We start from the raw sequence: 17,174 nt of genomic DNA on the forward strand, positions 1-17,174 counted from the left end.
TGGGGCAGATCTGTGGGGCAGAGATGGATCTGTGGGGCAGACCCTGATCTATGGGGCAGGGAGGGAAATCTATGGGGCAGACTCAGATCTATGGGGTAGAGGACGATCTATGGGCAGGGAAGGAGTTATGGGGCAAATCTTTGGGGCAGACCCTGATCTATGGGGCAGAGAGAAGGATCTATGGGGCAGAGATGGGTCTATGGGGCAGAGATGGATTTATGGGGCAGGGCAGGGGTTATGGGGCATGATCTGTGGGGCAGAGACGGATCTGTGGGGCAAATATGGATCTATGGGGCAGAGAGGGTTCTATGGGGCAGACACAGGATCTGTGGGGCAGAGAGAGATCTATGGGGCAGGGAAGGGTTATGGGGCAGATCTATGGGGCAGGCCCTGATCTATGGGGCAAAGATGGATCTATGGGGCAGGGAACGATCTATGGGGCAGAGGGAGGGATCTATGGGGCAGAGATGGGTCTATGGGGCAGAGAGAGATCTATGGGCAGGGAGAGATCTATGGGGCAGGGAAGGAATTATGGGGTAGATCTGTGGGGTAGACCCTGATCTATGGGGCAGAGATTTTACCCCATTTTTCCCCATATTTTTTTTTCCTTTCCCCCCCCAAATTTCCCCCTTTTTTCCCCCAAAATTCCCCAAATTTTTTTCCCAAATTCCCCCCAAAATTCCCCCAAATTTTTCCTCCTTTTTCCCCCAAATTTCCTCCCAAATTTCCCCCATTTTTCCCCAAAATTTTTTCTCCTTTTCCCCCCAAATTTCCCCCATTTTTTCCCCAAAATTCCTCCCAAAGTTCCTCCCAAAATTCCCCCCAAATTTCCTCAATTTTCCCCCCAAATTTCCCCCAAAATTCCCCCAAATTTTTCCTCCTTTTTTCCCCAAATTTCCCCCCAAATTTCCCCCAGAATTCCCCCGTTTTTACCCAATTTTTTTCCCCTTTTCCCTCCCAAATTTCCCCCATTTTTTCCCCAAATTTTCCCCCAAATTTCCCCTTTTCCCCCCCAAAATTCCTCCCAAATTTTTTATTTTATTTTATTTCATTTCGGGTTTTTTCGTTGTTGTTTTTTGTGGTTTTTTCTTTTTTGGCGACCCTACAAAAACAAAACGGGGAAAAGGGGGCGTGGCCAGCGGAGGAGGGGGAGGGGTTTAAGGCAGCTCAGGGGGGAGGGGCTCATTTCCCCCCGAATTTCCACCCAAATTCCCCCAAATTCCACCCAAAATTCCCCCAAAAATTCCACCCAAAATTCCCCCAAAATTTCCCCCCAAAATTCCCCCAAATTCCACCCAAAATTCCACCAAAATTCCCCCAAAATTTCCCCCCAAAATTCCCCCAAATTCCCCCCAAAATTCCACCAAAATTCCCCAAATTCCCCCAAAATTTCCCCAAATTTTGACCTCTTTTTTCCCTCAAATTTTCCCCAAATTCCTCCAAATTCCCCCAAAATTCCCCCCAAAATTCCCCCAAATTTCCCTCAAATCCCCTCCAAATTTCTCCAATTTTTCCCCCAAATTCCCTCAATTTTACCCATTTTCCCCTCAAATTTTCTCCCAAAATTCCCCCATTTCCCCCCAAAATTCCCCCCAAATTTCTCCCATTTTCCCCCTAAATTTCCACCCAAAATTACCCAAATTTTGACCTTTTTTTTCCTCAAATTTTTGCCCATTTCCCCCCCAAATTTTCCCCAAATTCCCCCAAATTCCCCCCATTTTTTCCCCCAAATTTCCACCCCAGATCCCCCAAAATTCTCTCTTTTTGGGGCATTTTGGGGGTTACTTTTGGGTCGTTTTGCCCCATTTTTTGGGGTTATTTTTGGGTCATTTTGGTGATTTTGGGGGGTTATTTTTGGGGTATTTTTGAGGCATTTTGTGGTGATTTTTGGGGTATTTTTTGTGTATTTTTTGGGTATTTTGGGGGTTATTTTGGGGGTATTTTGGGGTTATTTTTGGGGTTATTTTGGGGTATTTTGGGGTTATTTTTTGGGTATTTTTTGAGTGATTTTTGGGGTGTTTTTGGGGTATTTTGTGGGTAATTTTTGGGGTATTTTGGGGTTATTTTTTGGGGCATTTTGGGGTATTTTTGGTGTATTTTGGGGTAATTTTTGGGGTATTTTGGCTTATTTTTGGGGTTATTTTGCCTCTTTTTTGGGGGGTATTTTTGGGGTATTTTGTGGTGATTTTGGGGGTATTTTTGGGTATTTTTTGTGTATTTTTGGGGGTATTTTGGGGATTATTTTTGGGGTATTTTTGGGTATTTTTGGGGTATTTTGGGGGTAATTTTTGGGGTATTTTGGGGTTATTTTGGGGGTTATTTAGTCCCATTTTTGGGGGTATTTTTGGGGTATTTTGGGGGTATTTTTGGGTATTTTTTTGTGTATTTTTGGGGTATTTTGGGGGGTATTTTTGGGTATTTTTTTGTGTATTTTTGGGGTATTTTGGGGATTATTTTTGGAGTATTTTTGGGGTATTTTTGGGGTATTTTGGGGTTATTTTTGTGGTGATTTTTGGGGGTATTTTGGGGTATTTTTTTGCGTATTTTTGGGTCAATTTTGGGTCGTTCTGGGTGGTTTTTTCCTTCAGGTGGGGGAGGGGCGGGTGAGGGGTCGCCGCGGGTCGTCCTGGGTGGGGGAGGGGCCGCCGGGGGGCGGGGCCTGGGGAAGCTCCTCCCCTTCCTCTCGTTGCCCCTCCCCCGGGTAGACGACGAGGCAAAGGCGCTGCAGGAAAAGGGTCCCCGAGGCTGCAAAAAATGGGGAGAAAAAGGGGGAAAACGGTTAAAAACGAGAAAAATAAAATAATCCAAAAATCAGGAAAAAATTGGTAAAAAAATCGGTAAAAAAGACCCAAAAATCCCCCAAAAAACCCTCAAAAATGGTTAAAAAACTGGTTAAAAAAACTACAAAAAAATCAGTTTAAAAAGGGTTAAAAATGGTGAAAAAAAATATCAAAAAATCAGGAAAAAATGGGTAAAAAAATCGGTAAAAAAGACCCAAAAATCCCCCCCAAAAAACCCTCAAAAATCGTTAAAAACTGGTTAAAAAACCAACAAAAAATCGGTTTAAAAAGGGTTGAAAATGACAAAAAAATTAATCAAAAAACCAGAAAAAAATCGGGTAAAAAATCAGTAAAAAATCGGTAAAAAAGACCCAAAAATCCCCCCAAAAAAACCCTCGAAAATCGTTAAAAAACCACCCAAAAGCCCCCAAAAAATCAGTTTAAAAAGGGTTAAAAATGACCCAAAAAACCAGAAAAAAAATCGGTAAAAAAGACCCAAAAATCCCCCCCCAAAAACCCTCAAAAATGGTTAAAAACTGGTTAAAAAAACTACAAAAAATCAGTTTAAAAAGGGTTAAAAATGACAAAAAAATAATAAAAAACCCCAGAAAAAAATCAGTTAAAAAATCGGTAAAAAAGACCCAAAAATTCATAAAAAATCATTAAAAAAATCCCGAAAAATTCCCCAAAAAATCCTAAAAAATTCCCAATCTATAAAACCCCCCAAAACCTCCCCAAATGCCCCAAAAATCATTTAAAAAAATCACAAAAAAATCATTTAAAAAATCACAAAAAATTCATAAAAAATCATTAAAAAATCATAAAAAAAATCACAAAAAATCCCCAAAAATTCCCGAAAAATTCCAAAAAATTCCCCAAAAATTCCCAATCCCATAAAACCCCCCCAAAACCTCCCCAAACCACTCAAATATCATTTTAAAAAAATCATTAAAAAATCATAAAAAAAAATCATTAAAAAATCACTAAAAAATCATTAAAAAATCATTAAAAAATCCCAAAAATTACCAAAAAATTCCCCAAAAAATTCCCCAAAAATTCCCAAAAAATTCCCAATCCATAAAATCCCCCAAACCCCCCCCAAAATCATTAAAAAATCATTTAAAAAATCATTAAAAAAATCACATAAAAAATCACAAAAAATCATTAAAAAATCATTAAAAAATCCCAAAAAATCCCCAAAAAATTCCCGAAAAATTCCAAAAAAATCCCCGAAAAATTCCCCCAAAAATTCCTCCAATTCCCAATCCCATAAAACCCCCCCAAACTTCCCCCAATGCCCCAAAAATCATTTAAAAAAATCATTAAAAAATCATTAAAAAATCATAAAAAAAAGCCCAAAAAATCCCCAAAAATCCCCCAAAAAATTCCCGAAATTCCTCACCTACTAAACGCCGGATGTGGGGGGGTTTGTGGCCCCCCCGGACGAGCAGGAGGTAAAGGGGGGCCCCCGTGGCCATGACCCCCAGGCCGACCCCGCAGACCAGCGGCTCCGCCCACACCGAGAACACCAACAGGGCCCCCCAGAAGAGCAGGTACAGGACGGGGAAAAACAGGGAAACCTGAGGGAAAAGTGGGGAAAAAATGAGGGAAATTTTAGGGAATTTTTGGGGAATTTTTGGGGATTTTTTGGGGATTTTTTGGGATTTTTTTAGGATTTTTTTGGGATTTTTTAATGATTTTTTTATGATTTTTTTATGATTTTTTAATGAATTTTTTAATGATTTTTAATGAATTTTTAAGTGACTTTTTAATGAATTTTTTAATGATTTTTAAATGAATTTTTAATGGATTTTTAAAATTATTTTTAAATGAATTTTTAATGGATTTTTAAATGATTTTTAATGAATTTTTAATGAATTTTTAAATGACTTTTTAATGATTTTTTAATGAACTTTTTAATGGATTTTTAAATTATTTTTAAATGATTTTTTGGGGGGAGAACACCAACAGGGCCCCCCAGAAGAGTAGGTACAAAACGGGGAAAAACAGGGAAACCTGAGGGGAAAAAATGGGAAAAAATGAGGGAAATTTTAGGGAATTTTAGGGGAATTTTTGGGGATTTTTTTGAGGATTTTTTCTGATTTTTTTATGATTTTTTAATGATTTTTTAATGATTTTTTTAATGATTTTTTAATGATTTTTTTAATGATTTTTTAATGAATTTTTGAATGATTTTTAATGAATTTTTAAGTGACTTTTTAATGAATTTTTTAATGATTTTTAAATGAATTTTTAATGGATTTTTAAATGATTTTAAAATGATTTTTTAAAGAATTTTTTAATGATTTTTAAATGATTTTTAGTGAATTTTTTAAATGGTTTTTTAAATGATTTTTAATGATTTTTTAAGTTATTTTTAAATGAATTTTTAAGTGGTTTTTTAACGATTTTTAGCTTAATTTTTAATGATTTTTAAATGATTTTTTAAATGATTTTTTAAATGATTTTTTAATGATTTTTAATTGAATTTTAGAATGATTTTTAAATAAAATTTTTATGATTTTTTTAAAGAATTTTTTAAGGATTTTTTATTGATTTTTAAAAAGATTTTCACTGACTTTTTAATGATTTTTTAAATGATTTTTCAATGAAATTTAAATGATTTTTTAAAAGAATTCTTAAATGATTTTTAGTGAATTTTTTAGTGATTTTTAAATGATTTTTTAATGATTTTTAAAATGTTTTTTAATGAATTTTTAAAATGATTTTTAAATGAATTTTTAATGGATTTTTAAATGATTTTTTAAATGAATTTTTAATGGATTTTTAAATGATTTTTAAATGAATTTTTAAATGACTTTTTAATGAATTTTTAAATGATTTTTAAATGAATTTTTAAATGATTTTAAAATGATTTTAAAATGATTTTTTAATGAATTTTTAAATGATTTTTTAAATGAATTTATAAATGATTTTAATTGAATATTTACCCGATTTTTAGTGGGTTTTTTAATGATTTTTTAATGATTTTTAGTGAATTTTTTAAATGATTTTTTAAGTTATTTTTAAATGAATTTTTAAGTGGTTTTTTATCGATTTTTAGCTTAATTTTTAATGACTTTTAAATGATTTTTTAAATGATTTTTTAAATGATTTTTTAATGATTTTTAATTGAATTTTTAAATGATTTTTAAATGAATTTTTATGATTTTTTTAAAGAATTTTTAAAGGATTTTTTATTGATTTGTAAAATGATTTTTACTGAATTTTTAATGATTTTTTAAATGATTTTTCAATGAAATTTAAATGATTTTTTAAAAGAATTCTTAAATGATTTTTAGTGAATTTTTTAGTGATTTTTAAATGATTTTTTAATGATTTTTAAAATGTTTTTTAATGAATTTTTAAAATGATTTTTAAATGAATTTTTAATGGATTTTTAAATGATTTTTTAAATGAATTTTTAATGGATTTTTAAATGATTTTTAAATGAATTTTTAAATGACTTTTTAATGAATTTTTAAATGATTTTTAAATGAATTTTTAAATGATTTTAAAATGATTTTAAAATGATTTTTTAATGAATTTTTAAATGATTTTTTAATGAATTTATAAATGATTTTAATTGAATATTTACCCGATTTTAAGTGAATTTTTTAATGATTTTTTAATGATTTTTAGTGAATTTTTTAAATGATTTTTTAAGTTATTTTTAAATGAATTTTTAAGTTGTTTTTTAACGATTTTTAGCTTATTTTAATGACTTTTAAATGATTTTTTAATGGATTTTTTAAATGATTTTTTAATGAGTTTTTAAATGATTTTTAAAATGATTTTTTAAAATGAATTTTTAAATGATTTTTAAAATGAATTTTTAATGAATTTTTAATGATTTTTTAATGAATTTTTAATGATTTTTAAAATGATTTTTAAATGAATTTTTAAATGATTTTTTAATGAATTTTTAATGGATTTTTTAATGAATTTTTAATGAATTTTTACTGGATTTTTTGCGATTTTTTAACGAATTTTTAAATTATTTTTTAATGAAATTTTTATGATTTTTTGCGATTTTTCAATGAATTTTTAATGATTTTTAAAATGATTTTTCAATGAAATTTAAATGATTTTTTAATGAATTTTTAAATGATTTTTAAGGACAAAAGGGGCGTGGCTTGGGCCAGAAAGGGGCGGAGCCCAGAGGACCAAGCAGGAGGGGTTTAAGGGCGAAAGGGGGCGTGGCTTAAGGGCGAAAGGGGCGTGGCTTGGGCCAGAAAGGGGCAGAGCCCAGAGGATGAAGCAGGAGGGGTTTAAGGGCGAAAGGGGCGTGGCTTGAGGCAGAAGGGGGCGTGGCTTGGTCCAGAAAGGGGCGGAGCCCAGAGGATGAAGCAGGAGGGGTTTAAGGGTGAAAGGGGCGTGGTTTAAGGACAAAATGGGCGTGGCTTGGGTCAGGAAGGGGCGTGGTCCAGGGGACTAAGCAGGAGGGGTTTAAGGGAGAAAAGGGGCGTGGCTTAAGGACAAAATGGGCGTGGCTTGGGTCAGGAAGGGGCGTGGTCCAGGGGACTAAGCAGGAGGGGTTTAAGGCCGAAAAGGGGCGTGGCTTAAGGACAAAAGGGGCGTGGTTTGGGCCAGAAAGGGGCGGAGCCCAGAGGACGAAGCAGGAGGGGTTTAAGGGAGGAAAGGGGCATGGTTTAAGGACAAAAGGGGCGTGGCTTGGGACAGAAAGGGGTGCGGTTCAAGGGACGAAGTGGGAGGGGTTTAAGGGTGAAAGGGGCGTGGTTTAAGCACAAAAGGGGCGTGGCTTGGGCCAGAAAGGGGCGGAGCCCGGAGGACGAAGTAGGAGGGGTCTAAGGGCAAAAAGGGGCGTGGCTTGAGGCGGAAGGGGGCGTGTCCCACCTTGATGGGGCGGGGCAGGTGGGGCTCCCGGCGGCGCAGGACGAGGAGGGCGGCGACGGTGACGCCGTACCAGAGGTAATTAACGAAGCCCACGTAATTAATGAGGGTGTAGATGTCGCCCGTCACCAGCATCAGCAGCGTCGACACGCACTGGGGGAAACACCCAAAATCCGCCAAAATCAGCCCAAAATTCGGCCCAAAATTGAGCAAAATTTGAGCCAAAACTCGCTCAGATTTGTCCCAAAATTTGACTCAAATTGGAGCAAAATTTGAGGCAAAATTGACCCAAAATTCAATTTGAATTTGAGCAAAATTTGAGTCAAAATTTGAGGCAAAATCGACCCAAAATTCGATTTGAATTTGAGTAAAATTTGAGTCAAATTTGAGTCCAAACGAACCCAAAATTCGACTCCAATTTGAGCCAAATTTGAGTCAAAATTGACCCAAAATTCAATTTGAATTTGAGCAAAATTTGAGTCAAAATTGACCCAAAATTCGATTTGAATTTGAGCCAAATTTGAGCCAAATTTGAGGCAAAACTCGCTGAGATTTGACCCAAAATTCGACTCCAATTTGAGCCAAATTTGAGTCAAAATCGACCCAAAATTTGACCTGAATTTGAGCAAAATTTGAGTCAAAATTGACCCAAAATTCAATTTGAATTTAAGTAAAATTTGAGCCAAATTTGAGTCAAAATTGACCCAAAATTCGATTTGAATTTGAGCCAAATTTGAGTCAAAATTGACCTAAAATTCAATTTGAATTTGAGCAAAATTTGAGTCAAAATTGACCCAAAATTCGATTTGAATTCGAGCAAAATTTGAGCCAAATTTGAGCCAAAATTTGCTCAGATTTGACCCAAAATTCCACCCAAATTTTCCCTCAATTTTCGCTCAATTTTCTCTAATTTTTGCCCGAATTTCACTGATTTTCACCCAATTTTCTCTCAATTTTCCCTCAATTTTCGCACAAATTTCTCTCGATTTTTGCTCAATTTTCACCCAAATTTAGCCCAAACTTCACCAAATTTCACTCAATTTTCACCCATTTTTCCCCCAGTTTTCCCCCAATTTCCCCCCAATTTTCACCCAAATTTCCCCCAATTTCCCCCCAATTTCCCCCCAATTTTCACTCAAATTTCTCTCAATTTTATCTCAATTTTCCCCAATTTTCACCCAATTTTCTCTCAATTTTCCCTCAATTTTTGCTCAATTTTCACCCAAATTTACCCCAAACTTCACCAAATTTCACTCAATTTTCACCTAATTTCCCCCCAATTTCCCCCCAATTTTTTCCCAATTTCCCCCCAATTTTCCCCCAATTTTCCCTCAATTTTCACCCAATTTTCCCCCAATTTCCCCCCAATTTTCCCCCATTTTCCCCCCAATTTCCACCCAATTTTCCCCCCAATTTCCCCCCAATTTTTCCCCAATTTCCCCCAATTTCCCCCCAATTTTCTCTCAATTTTCTCCCAATTTTTACTCAATTTTTGCTCAGTTTTCCCCCAATTTTTGCGCAAATTTCACTGAATTTCACCCAATTTTCTCTCAATATTCCCTCCATTTTTGCCCAATTTTCCCCCAATTTTTCCCCAATTTCCCCCAATTTTCACCCAATTTTCCCTCAATTTTCCCCCAATTTTCCCCCAATTTTCCCCCAATTTCCCCCAATTTTCACCCAATTCCCCCCAATTTTCCCCCAATTTCCCCCCAATTTTCCCCCAATTTTTGCTCAATTTTCCCCCAATTTCCCCCAATTTTTTCCCAATTTTCCCCCAATTTCCACCCAATTTTCACCCAATTTTCTCTCAATTTTTGCTCAGTTTTCGCCCAATTTTTGCCCAAGTTTCACTGAATTTCACCCAATTTTCTCTCAATTTTCCCTCAATTTTTGCTCATTTTTCACCCAAATTTACCCCAAACTTCACCAAATTTCCCCCAATTTCCCCCCAAATTTCCCCCAATTTTTCCCCCAATTTCCCCCCAATTTTTCCCCGATTTCCCCCCCATTTTTTTGCCCAAAATCCCCGTTTTTGCCCCCAAACTGACGGTGAGGAGCAGGGCGGGGACGGGGGTGTGTCTGTGCAGGTGGATCATGGCCAGCAGGGCCGGCAGGTGCCCTTCCTTGGCCCCGGCGTAGAAAAGCCTGGAAAAATCCAGAAAAATCCCCAAAAATCCCATTTTCCCCCCAAAAAAACCTCCCAGGAAAATTCACCCATTTTTCCAAAAATTTTACCCAATTTTTCCCATTTTTTTCCCCAATTTTTCCCATTTTTTCCCCAAATTTCTCCCATTTTTCCCCCATTTTCCCCCCATTTTTTCCCCCCAATTTCCCCCCTTTTTTCCCCCATATTTCTCTCATTTTCTCCCCAATTTTTCCCATTTTTCCCCCAAAATTTTACCATTTTCCCCCAAAATTTCTCCCATTTTCCCCCCAATTTTTCCCATTTTCCCCCCAAAATTTTACCATTTTCCCCCAAAATTTCTCCCATTTTTCCCCCCAATTTTTCCCATTTTTTCCCAAATTTCTCCCATTTTTTCCCCAAATTTCTCCCATTTTTCCCCCCAATTTTTCCCATTTTCTTCCCAAATTTCTCCCATCTTTGTCCCAATTTTTCCTATTTTTATCCCCAAAATTTTACCCATTTCCCCCCCAATTTTCCCCATTTTTTCCCAAATTTCTCCCATTTTTTCCCCCAATCTTTCCCAAATTTCTCCCATATTCCCCCCAATTTTTCCCATTTTTCCCCCAAAATTTTACAATTTTTCCCCCAATTTTTCCCATTTTTTTCCCAAATTTCTCCCATTTCCCCCCAATTTTTCGCTCTCTTTTTGCCCCAAATTTCACCCTTTTTTACCCAAAATTTCCCCCAAATTTCCCCCCAAAATGTCCCCATTTTTTCCCAAATTTCTCCCATTTTTCCCCCCAATTTTACCCATTTTTCCCCCAATTTTTCCCACTTTTTCCCCAAAATTTCTCCCATTTTCCCCCCAGTTTTCCCCATTTTTCCCCAAAAATTTCTCCCATTTTTCCCCCAATTTGTCCCATTTTTCCCCCCAAATTTCCTGATTTTTACCCCCCCGAAACTCGCTGGGATTTGACCCAAAATTTGACTTCAAGTTGAGCGAAATTTGAGTCAAAATTGACCCAAAATTTGACCCAAATTGGAGTCAAATTTGAGTCAAAATTGACCCAAAATTCGACCCAAAACTTGCTCAAATTTGACCCAAAATTCCACCCGGATTTGAGTCAAATTTCACTCCAAATTGACCCAAAATTTGATTCCAATTTAAATTTAAATTTCTCCCATTTTTTACTCAAATTTCCCCCAAATTTTACCCGTTTTTTTCCCCCAAATGTCCCCCAAAATTTCCCCATTTTTGTCCCAATTTCTCCCGTTTTTTGCCCAAATTTTGCCCAATCCCCTCCCAGTCCCTCCCAGTCCCCTCCCAGTACAAACCAGTGACCCCTCCCAGTGCTCCCAGTATGGGACAGACTGCTCCCAGTCCCTCCCAGTCCCTCCCAGTATAAACCAGTGTCCCTCAAACACCCTCCCAGTCCCCTCCCAGTCCCTCCCAGTGACCCCCAGACCCCAAACCAGTAACTCCCAGTCCCTCCCAATCCCCTCCCAGTCCATCCCAGTCCATCCCAGTATAAACCAGTGACCCCCCAGTCCATCCCAATCCCTCCCAGGCCCCTCCCAGTCCCTCCCAGTATAAACCAGTAACACCCCAAATCCCCTCCCAGTCCCTCCCAGTCCCCCCCAATCCCCTTCCAGTCCCTCCCAGTCCCCTCCGAGTCCCTCCCAGTCCCTCCCAGTACAAACCAGTGACCCTTAAACCCTCTCCCAGTCCCTCCCAGTCCCTCCCAGTCCCCTCCCAGTCCCTCCCAGTCCCTCCCAGTCCCCCCCAATCCCCTCCCAGTCCCTCCCAATCCCCTCCCAGTCCCTCCCAGTCCCCTCCCAATCCCCTCCCAGTTTAACCCAATCCCCTCCCAGTCCCTCCCAGTCCCTCCCAGTCCCCTCCCAATCCCCTCCCAGTCCCTCCCAGTCCTCTCCCAGTCCCTCCCAGTCCCTCCCAATCCCCTCCCAGTCCCTCCCAGTCCCCTCCCAGTCCCTCCCAGTCCCTCCCAGTCCCTCCCAGTCCTCTCCCAGTCCCTCCCAGTCCCTCCCAGTCCCTCCCAGTCCCTCCCAGTCCTCTCCCAGTCCCTCCCAGTGCCCCCCAGTCCCACCTGGAGCAGGTGAAGAGGGACCCGTTGACCCCCCCGAAGGTGGACAGGGCCACGGCGAGGGGCATCACCCAGGCCAGGGAGCCCAGAACCTTCTCCCCGAACGTCTGGGGGGGACCAAAAAAACCCCTCAGGGAACCCCCAAAAATCCACAATTCCACCCCAAAATCCCCTGATTTTTTTCTGATTTTTTAACCCAATTTTACCCCGTTTTTACCCCAAATTTCCTGATTTATTCTGGATTTTTTAACCTGTTTTTTCCCCATTTTTACCCCAAATTTCCTGATTTTTTCCCCCAATTTTCCCCCATTTTCCTCCATTTTTTGCCCCAATTTTTCCCCATTTTTTTCCCAAATTTCCTCATTTTTTCCACCATTTTTGCCCAATTTTCCTGATTTTTCCCAGTTTTTAACCCAAATTTTTCCCCATTTTTACCCCAAATTTCCTCATTTTTCCTCATTTCCCCCCCATTTTTGCCTCAAATTTTCCCCATTTTTACCCCAAATTTCCTGATTTTTCTCCCCCATTTTCCCCCCAAATTTCCCCATTTTTACCCCAAATTTCCTGATTTTTTCCAGATTTTTTAACCCAAATTTCTGGATTTTTACCCCAAATTTCCAGATTTTTTCCACATTTTTTAACCCAATTTTTCCCCATTTTTACCCCAAATTTCCTGATTTTTTCCCCAGATTTCCTCATTTTTTCCCAATTTTTTAACACGATTTTCCCCCATTTTTCCCCCAAATTTCCTGATTTTTTCCCAAATTTTTAACCCAATTTTTCCCTATTTTTACCCCAAATTCCCTGATTTTTCTCCAATTTTTCCTCATTTTCCTCCATTTTTTGTCTCAATTTTTCCCCATTTTTACCCAAGTTTACTGATTTTTTCCCAATTTTTTACCCCAATTTTTGCCCGTTTTTACCCCAAATTTCCTCATTTTTTCCCGATTTTTTGCCACAAATTTCCTCATTTTTTCCCCAAATTTTCCTCATTTTTACCCCAGATTTCCTTATTTTTTCCCCATTTTTTAACCAATTTTTGCCTCAAATTTTCTGATTTTTTTCCCATTTTTCACCCCAAATTTTCCCCGTTTTTACCCCAAACTTCCTCATTTCCCCCCCATTTTTGACCCATTTTTGTCTCAATTTTTTCCCCCTTTTTACTCAAAATTTCCTGATTTTTTTCCTCATTTTTACTCCAAATTTCCTGATTTTTTCCCAATTTTTACCCCAAATTTTTCCTCATTTTTACCCCAAATTTCCTGAATTTTACCCCAAATTTCCCCTTTTTTCCCAATTTTTCCTCCCAATTTTTCCCTGTTTTTACCCCAAATTTCCTGATTTTTTCACAATTTTCCCCCCATTTTTGCCTCAATTTTTCCCCATTTTTACCTCAATTTTCCTGATTTTTCCCCCATTTTCCCCCCAAATTTCCTGATTTTTTCCCCAAATTTCCTCATTTTTTCCCCATTTTTTACCTGAACTTTTCCCCATTTCCCCCCCAAACTTCCTGATTTTTCCCCCCAACTTTCCCCCACTTTTTGCCCCAATTTTTCCCCATTTTTACCCCAAATTTCCCCATTTTTACCCCAAATTTCCTGATTTTTTCCCCCAAATTTTTAATCCACTTTTTCCCCAAATTTCCTGATTTTTCCGCCAATTTTCCCCCATTTTCTGCCTCAATTTTTCCCCATTTTTGCCCAAATTTCCTGATTTTCCCCCAAAATCACCCAAATTTCCACCCAAAACCCCCCAAAATCCACCCGAATTTTTTCGGATTTTCGCCCAAATTTGCCCAAAATCGCCCTTTTTCACCCCAAACCCCTCCCCATGGCCACAACCCGGGCCTGCAGCACCTCCTGGGGGCTCGTGACCACCAGATAGACCACATTGGCCACCCCAAAATCACCCAAATTCCACCCAAAACCCCCCAAAATCCACCTGATTTTTTTTGGATTTTCGCCCAAATTTGCCCAAAATCGCCTGTTTTTGCCCCAAAACGCTCACCACGGCCACGGCCTGGGACTGGAGGAGCTCCTGGGGGCTCATGGCCGCCAGGTAGGCCACGTTGGCCGCCACGTAGAGGAAGGTGACCAGCGGGATGGACACGGCGATGGCCCGGGGCAGGTTCCTGGAAAAGACCCAAAACGGCCCCAAATCAGCCCAAAAACCCCGAAAAAACGAGCCCAAAAGGGTAAAAAACGAGCCAAAAATGACCCAGAAAATTAGGCAAAAAAGGGTCAAAAAATGAGCCAAAAAATGAGCAAAAATGACCCCAAAAATGACCCCAAAAATGAGCCAAAAATGACCAAAAATGACCCCAAAAATGAGCCAAAAAACGGGCAAAAAATGAGTTAAAATCACCCCAAAATGACCCCAAAAATGACTTAAAAATGACTTAAAAAATGACTTAAAAACGACCCAAAAAGTGACTTAAAAATGACCCAAAAAATGGCCAAGAATGACCCCAAAAATGAGCCAAAAAATGGCCAAAAAATGAGCCCAAAAACGAGCCAAAAAGGGTAAAAAATGACCCCAAAAATGAGGCGAAAAATGGCCAAAAAATGAGAAAAAATGATCCCAAAAATGAGCCAAAAAGGGTAAAACATGACCCAGAAAATGAGCCAAAAAAAGGTCAAAAAATGACCAAAAATGACCCCAAAATGACCCAAAAAATGACTTAAAAATGACTTAAAAAATGACTTAAAAATGACCCAAAAAGTGACTTAAAAATGACCCAAAAAATGACCAAGAATGACCCTAAAAATGAGTCAAAAAGGGTAAAAAAGGACCCCGAAAATGAGCCAAAAAGGGTAAAAAATGACCCCAAAAATGTGGCAAAAAATGGCCAAAAAATGAGAAAAAATGATCCCAAAAATGAGCCAAAAAGGGTAAAACATGACCCAGAAAATGAGCCAAAAAAAGGTCAAAAAATGACCAAAAATGACCCCAAAATGACCCAAAAAATGACTTAAAAATGACTTAAAAAATGACTTAAAAATGACCCAAAAAGTGACTTAAAAATGACCCAAAAAATGACCAAGAATGACCCTAAAAATGAGTCAAAAAGGGTAAAAAAGGACCCCGAAAATGAGCCAAAAAGGGTAAAAAATGACCCCAAAAATGTGGCAAAAAATGGCCAAAAAATGAGAAAAAATGATCCCAAAAATGAGCCAAAAAGGGTAAAACATGACCCAGAAAATGAGCCAAAAAAAGGTCAAAAAATGACCAAAAATGACCCCAAAATGACCCAAAAAATGACTTAAAAATGACTTAAAAAATGACTTAAAAATGACCCAAAAAGTGACTTAAAAATGACCCAAAAAATGACCAAGAATGACCCTAAAAATGAGTCAAAAAGGGTAAAAAAGGACCCCGAAAATGAGCCAAAAAGGGTAAAAAATGACCCCAAAAATGTGGCAAAAAATGGCCAAAAAATGAGAAAAAATGATCCCAAAAATGAGCCAAAAAGGGTAAAACATGACCCAGAAAATGAGCCAAAAAATGGCCAAAAAATGACCAAAACCGACTCCAAAAACAAGCCAAAAAATGGCCCCAAAAATGAGCCAAAAATTGACTCCGAGAACGACCCAAAAAAGCACCAAAAATGAGCCAAAAAGGGTAAAAAATGACCCAGAAAATGAGCCAAAAAATGGCCAAAAAATGACCCCAAAAACGAGCCAAAAAGGGTAAAAAACGACCCCGAAAATGAGCCAAAAAACGGTCAAAAAATGACTTAAAATTACCCCAAAAATGAGCCAAAAATTGACTCCGAGATACCCAAAACCGACCCAAAAATGAGCTAAAAAATTACTGGGAAATGCCCCAAAAAATGACCCAAAAAGCACCAAAAATTAGCCAAAAAAGATCCAAAAAACGACTCCAAAAATGACCCAAAAATGAGCTAAAAAATTACTGAGAAATGACCCAAAAAATGACCCAAAAAAGCGCCAAAAATGAGCCAAAAATGACTCTAAAAATGATCCAAAAAACGACTCCAAAAATGACCCAAAAGTGCCAAAAATGAGCTAAAAAAATTGCTGGGAAATGACCCAAAAAATGACCCAAAAAGGGCCAAAAATGAGCCAAAAAATGACCAGAAATACCCTCAAAAAATGACCTGAAACTGCCCAAAAATGATCCCAAAACGACCCAAAAAATGACTTAAAAACGACCCAAAAAATGACTTAAAAGTGACCCAAAAAGTGGCTTAAAAATGACCCGAAAAATGACCCAAAATCCCCTTTAATCCCCCCCAGGTGTGTCCCAGGTGTGCCCAGGTGACCCCAAATCCCCCCCAGGTGTGCCCAGGTGCCCTCAGGTGTGTCCAGGTGTGTCCAGGTGACCCCAAATCCCCCCCAGGTGACCCCAAATCTCCTTTAATCCCCCCCAGGTGACCCCAAATCCCCCCCAGGTGCCCCCCAGGTGCCCCCAAATGCCCCCCAGGTGACCCCAAGCCCCCTCTAATCCCCCCCAGGTGTGCCCAGGTGTGCCCAGGTGACCCCAAATCCCCTCAAATCCCCCCCAAACCCTCTCCAGGTGCCCCCAGGTGCCCCCAAATCCCCCCCAGGTGTGTCCCAGGTGCGCCCAGGTGCCCCCAAATCCCCCCCAGGTGTATCCAGGTGTATCCAGGTGTGTCCAGGTGTGTCCCAGGTGCCCCCAAATCCCCCCCAGGTGTGTCCCAGGTGCGCCCAGGTGCCCCCAAATCCCCCCCAGGTGTATCCAGGTGTATCCAGGTGTGTCCCAGGTGTGCCCAGGTGCCCCCAAATCCCCCCCAGGTGTGTCCCAGGTGACCCCAAATCCCCTTTAATCCCCCCCAGGTGTGTCCAGGTGCCCCCCAGGTGTATCCCAGGTGCGCCCAGGTGTGCCCAGGTGCCCCCAGGTGTGCCCCACCCTCACCTGTCGGGCTCGACGAGCTCCTCGGTGACGTAGTTGAGGAAGTTCCACCCCCCGTAGGCGAAGGAGCCCTGGAGGCAGGCGAGGAACAGAGACCCCGCCCCCGGCTCCGCCCAGAACGAGAACGCCCGCCCCGGGCTCAGCCAGGTGTGCTCACCTGGGAGGGGGAGAGAAAAGGAATTTTTGGGGATTTTTTCAGATTTTTTTCTAATTTTTTAGGATTTTTTTTCTATTTTTTTTTCTGAATTTTTTCGGATTTTTTTTCTATTTTTTTCGGATTTTTTTCGGGATTTTTTTTGGATTTTTTTGTAATTTTTTCAGGGTTTATTTCTATTTTTTTCTGAATTTTTTCGGATTTTTTTCAGATTTTTTTTCAGATTTTTTAGGATTTTTTTCGGATTTTTTTTCAAATTT

General features: G+C 39.1%; 1 protein-coding gene and 1 long non-coding RNA gene across 3 annotated transcripts in view; both read right to left on the reverse strand.

The window, feature by feature from the left end:
• Positions 1-1,884: 1,884 nt before the first annotated feature.
• The window catches only part of LOC127465156 (large neutral amino acids transporter small subunit 2-like), a gene marked incomplete at its 5' end in the record, with an annotated part of 36,300 nt that continues 21,010 nt past the window's right edge, over positions 1,885-17,174 (reverse strand). The window contains 7 exons of the mRNA XM_051775656.1: positions 1,885-2,745; positions 4,183-4,360; positions 7,638-7,787; positions 9,686-9,782; positions 11,868-11,971; positions 13,872-13,995; positions 16,764-16,917. Of these exons, the coding sequence (XP_051631616.1) occupies positions 2,585-2,745; positions 4,183-4,360; positions 7,638-7,787; positions 9,686-9,782; positions 11,868-11,971; positions 13,872-13,995; positions 16,764-16,917 (968 nt within the window). The remainder of the gene's footprint in view (positions 2,746-4,182; positions 4,361-7,637; positions 7,788-9,685; positions 9,783-11,867; positions 11,972-13,871; positions 13,996-16,763; positions 16,918-17,174) is intronic.
• Positions 14,451-16,094, reverse strand: LOC127465159 (uncharacterized). 2 transcript variants are annotated; one of them, XR_007901896.1, is made up of 4 exons: positions 16,017-16,094; positions 15,115-15,206; positions 14,813-14,915; positions 14,451-14,589 (listed from the first exon to the last, which is right to left on the reverse strand). It is a non-coding gene; the product is annotated as an uncharacterized LOC127465159 (long non-coding RNA). The 2 variants fall into 2 exon arrangements; XR_007901895.1 differs by having other exon boundaries at positions 14,451-14,624; positions 14,824-14,880; positions 15,104-15,206.

The sequence above is a fragment of the Manacus candei genome, unplaced genomic scaffold (genome assembly GCF_025592945.1).
Source record: "Manacus candei isolate 608988 ecotype Guabito, Panama unplaced genomic scaffold, ASM2559294v1 h1tg000324l, whole genome shotgun sequence".
Classification (NCBI taxonomy): Eukaryota; Metazoa; Chordata; class Aves; order Passeriformes; family Pipridae; genus Manacus; species Manacus candei.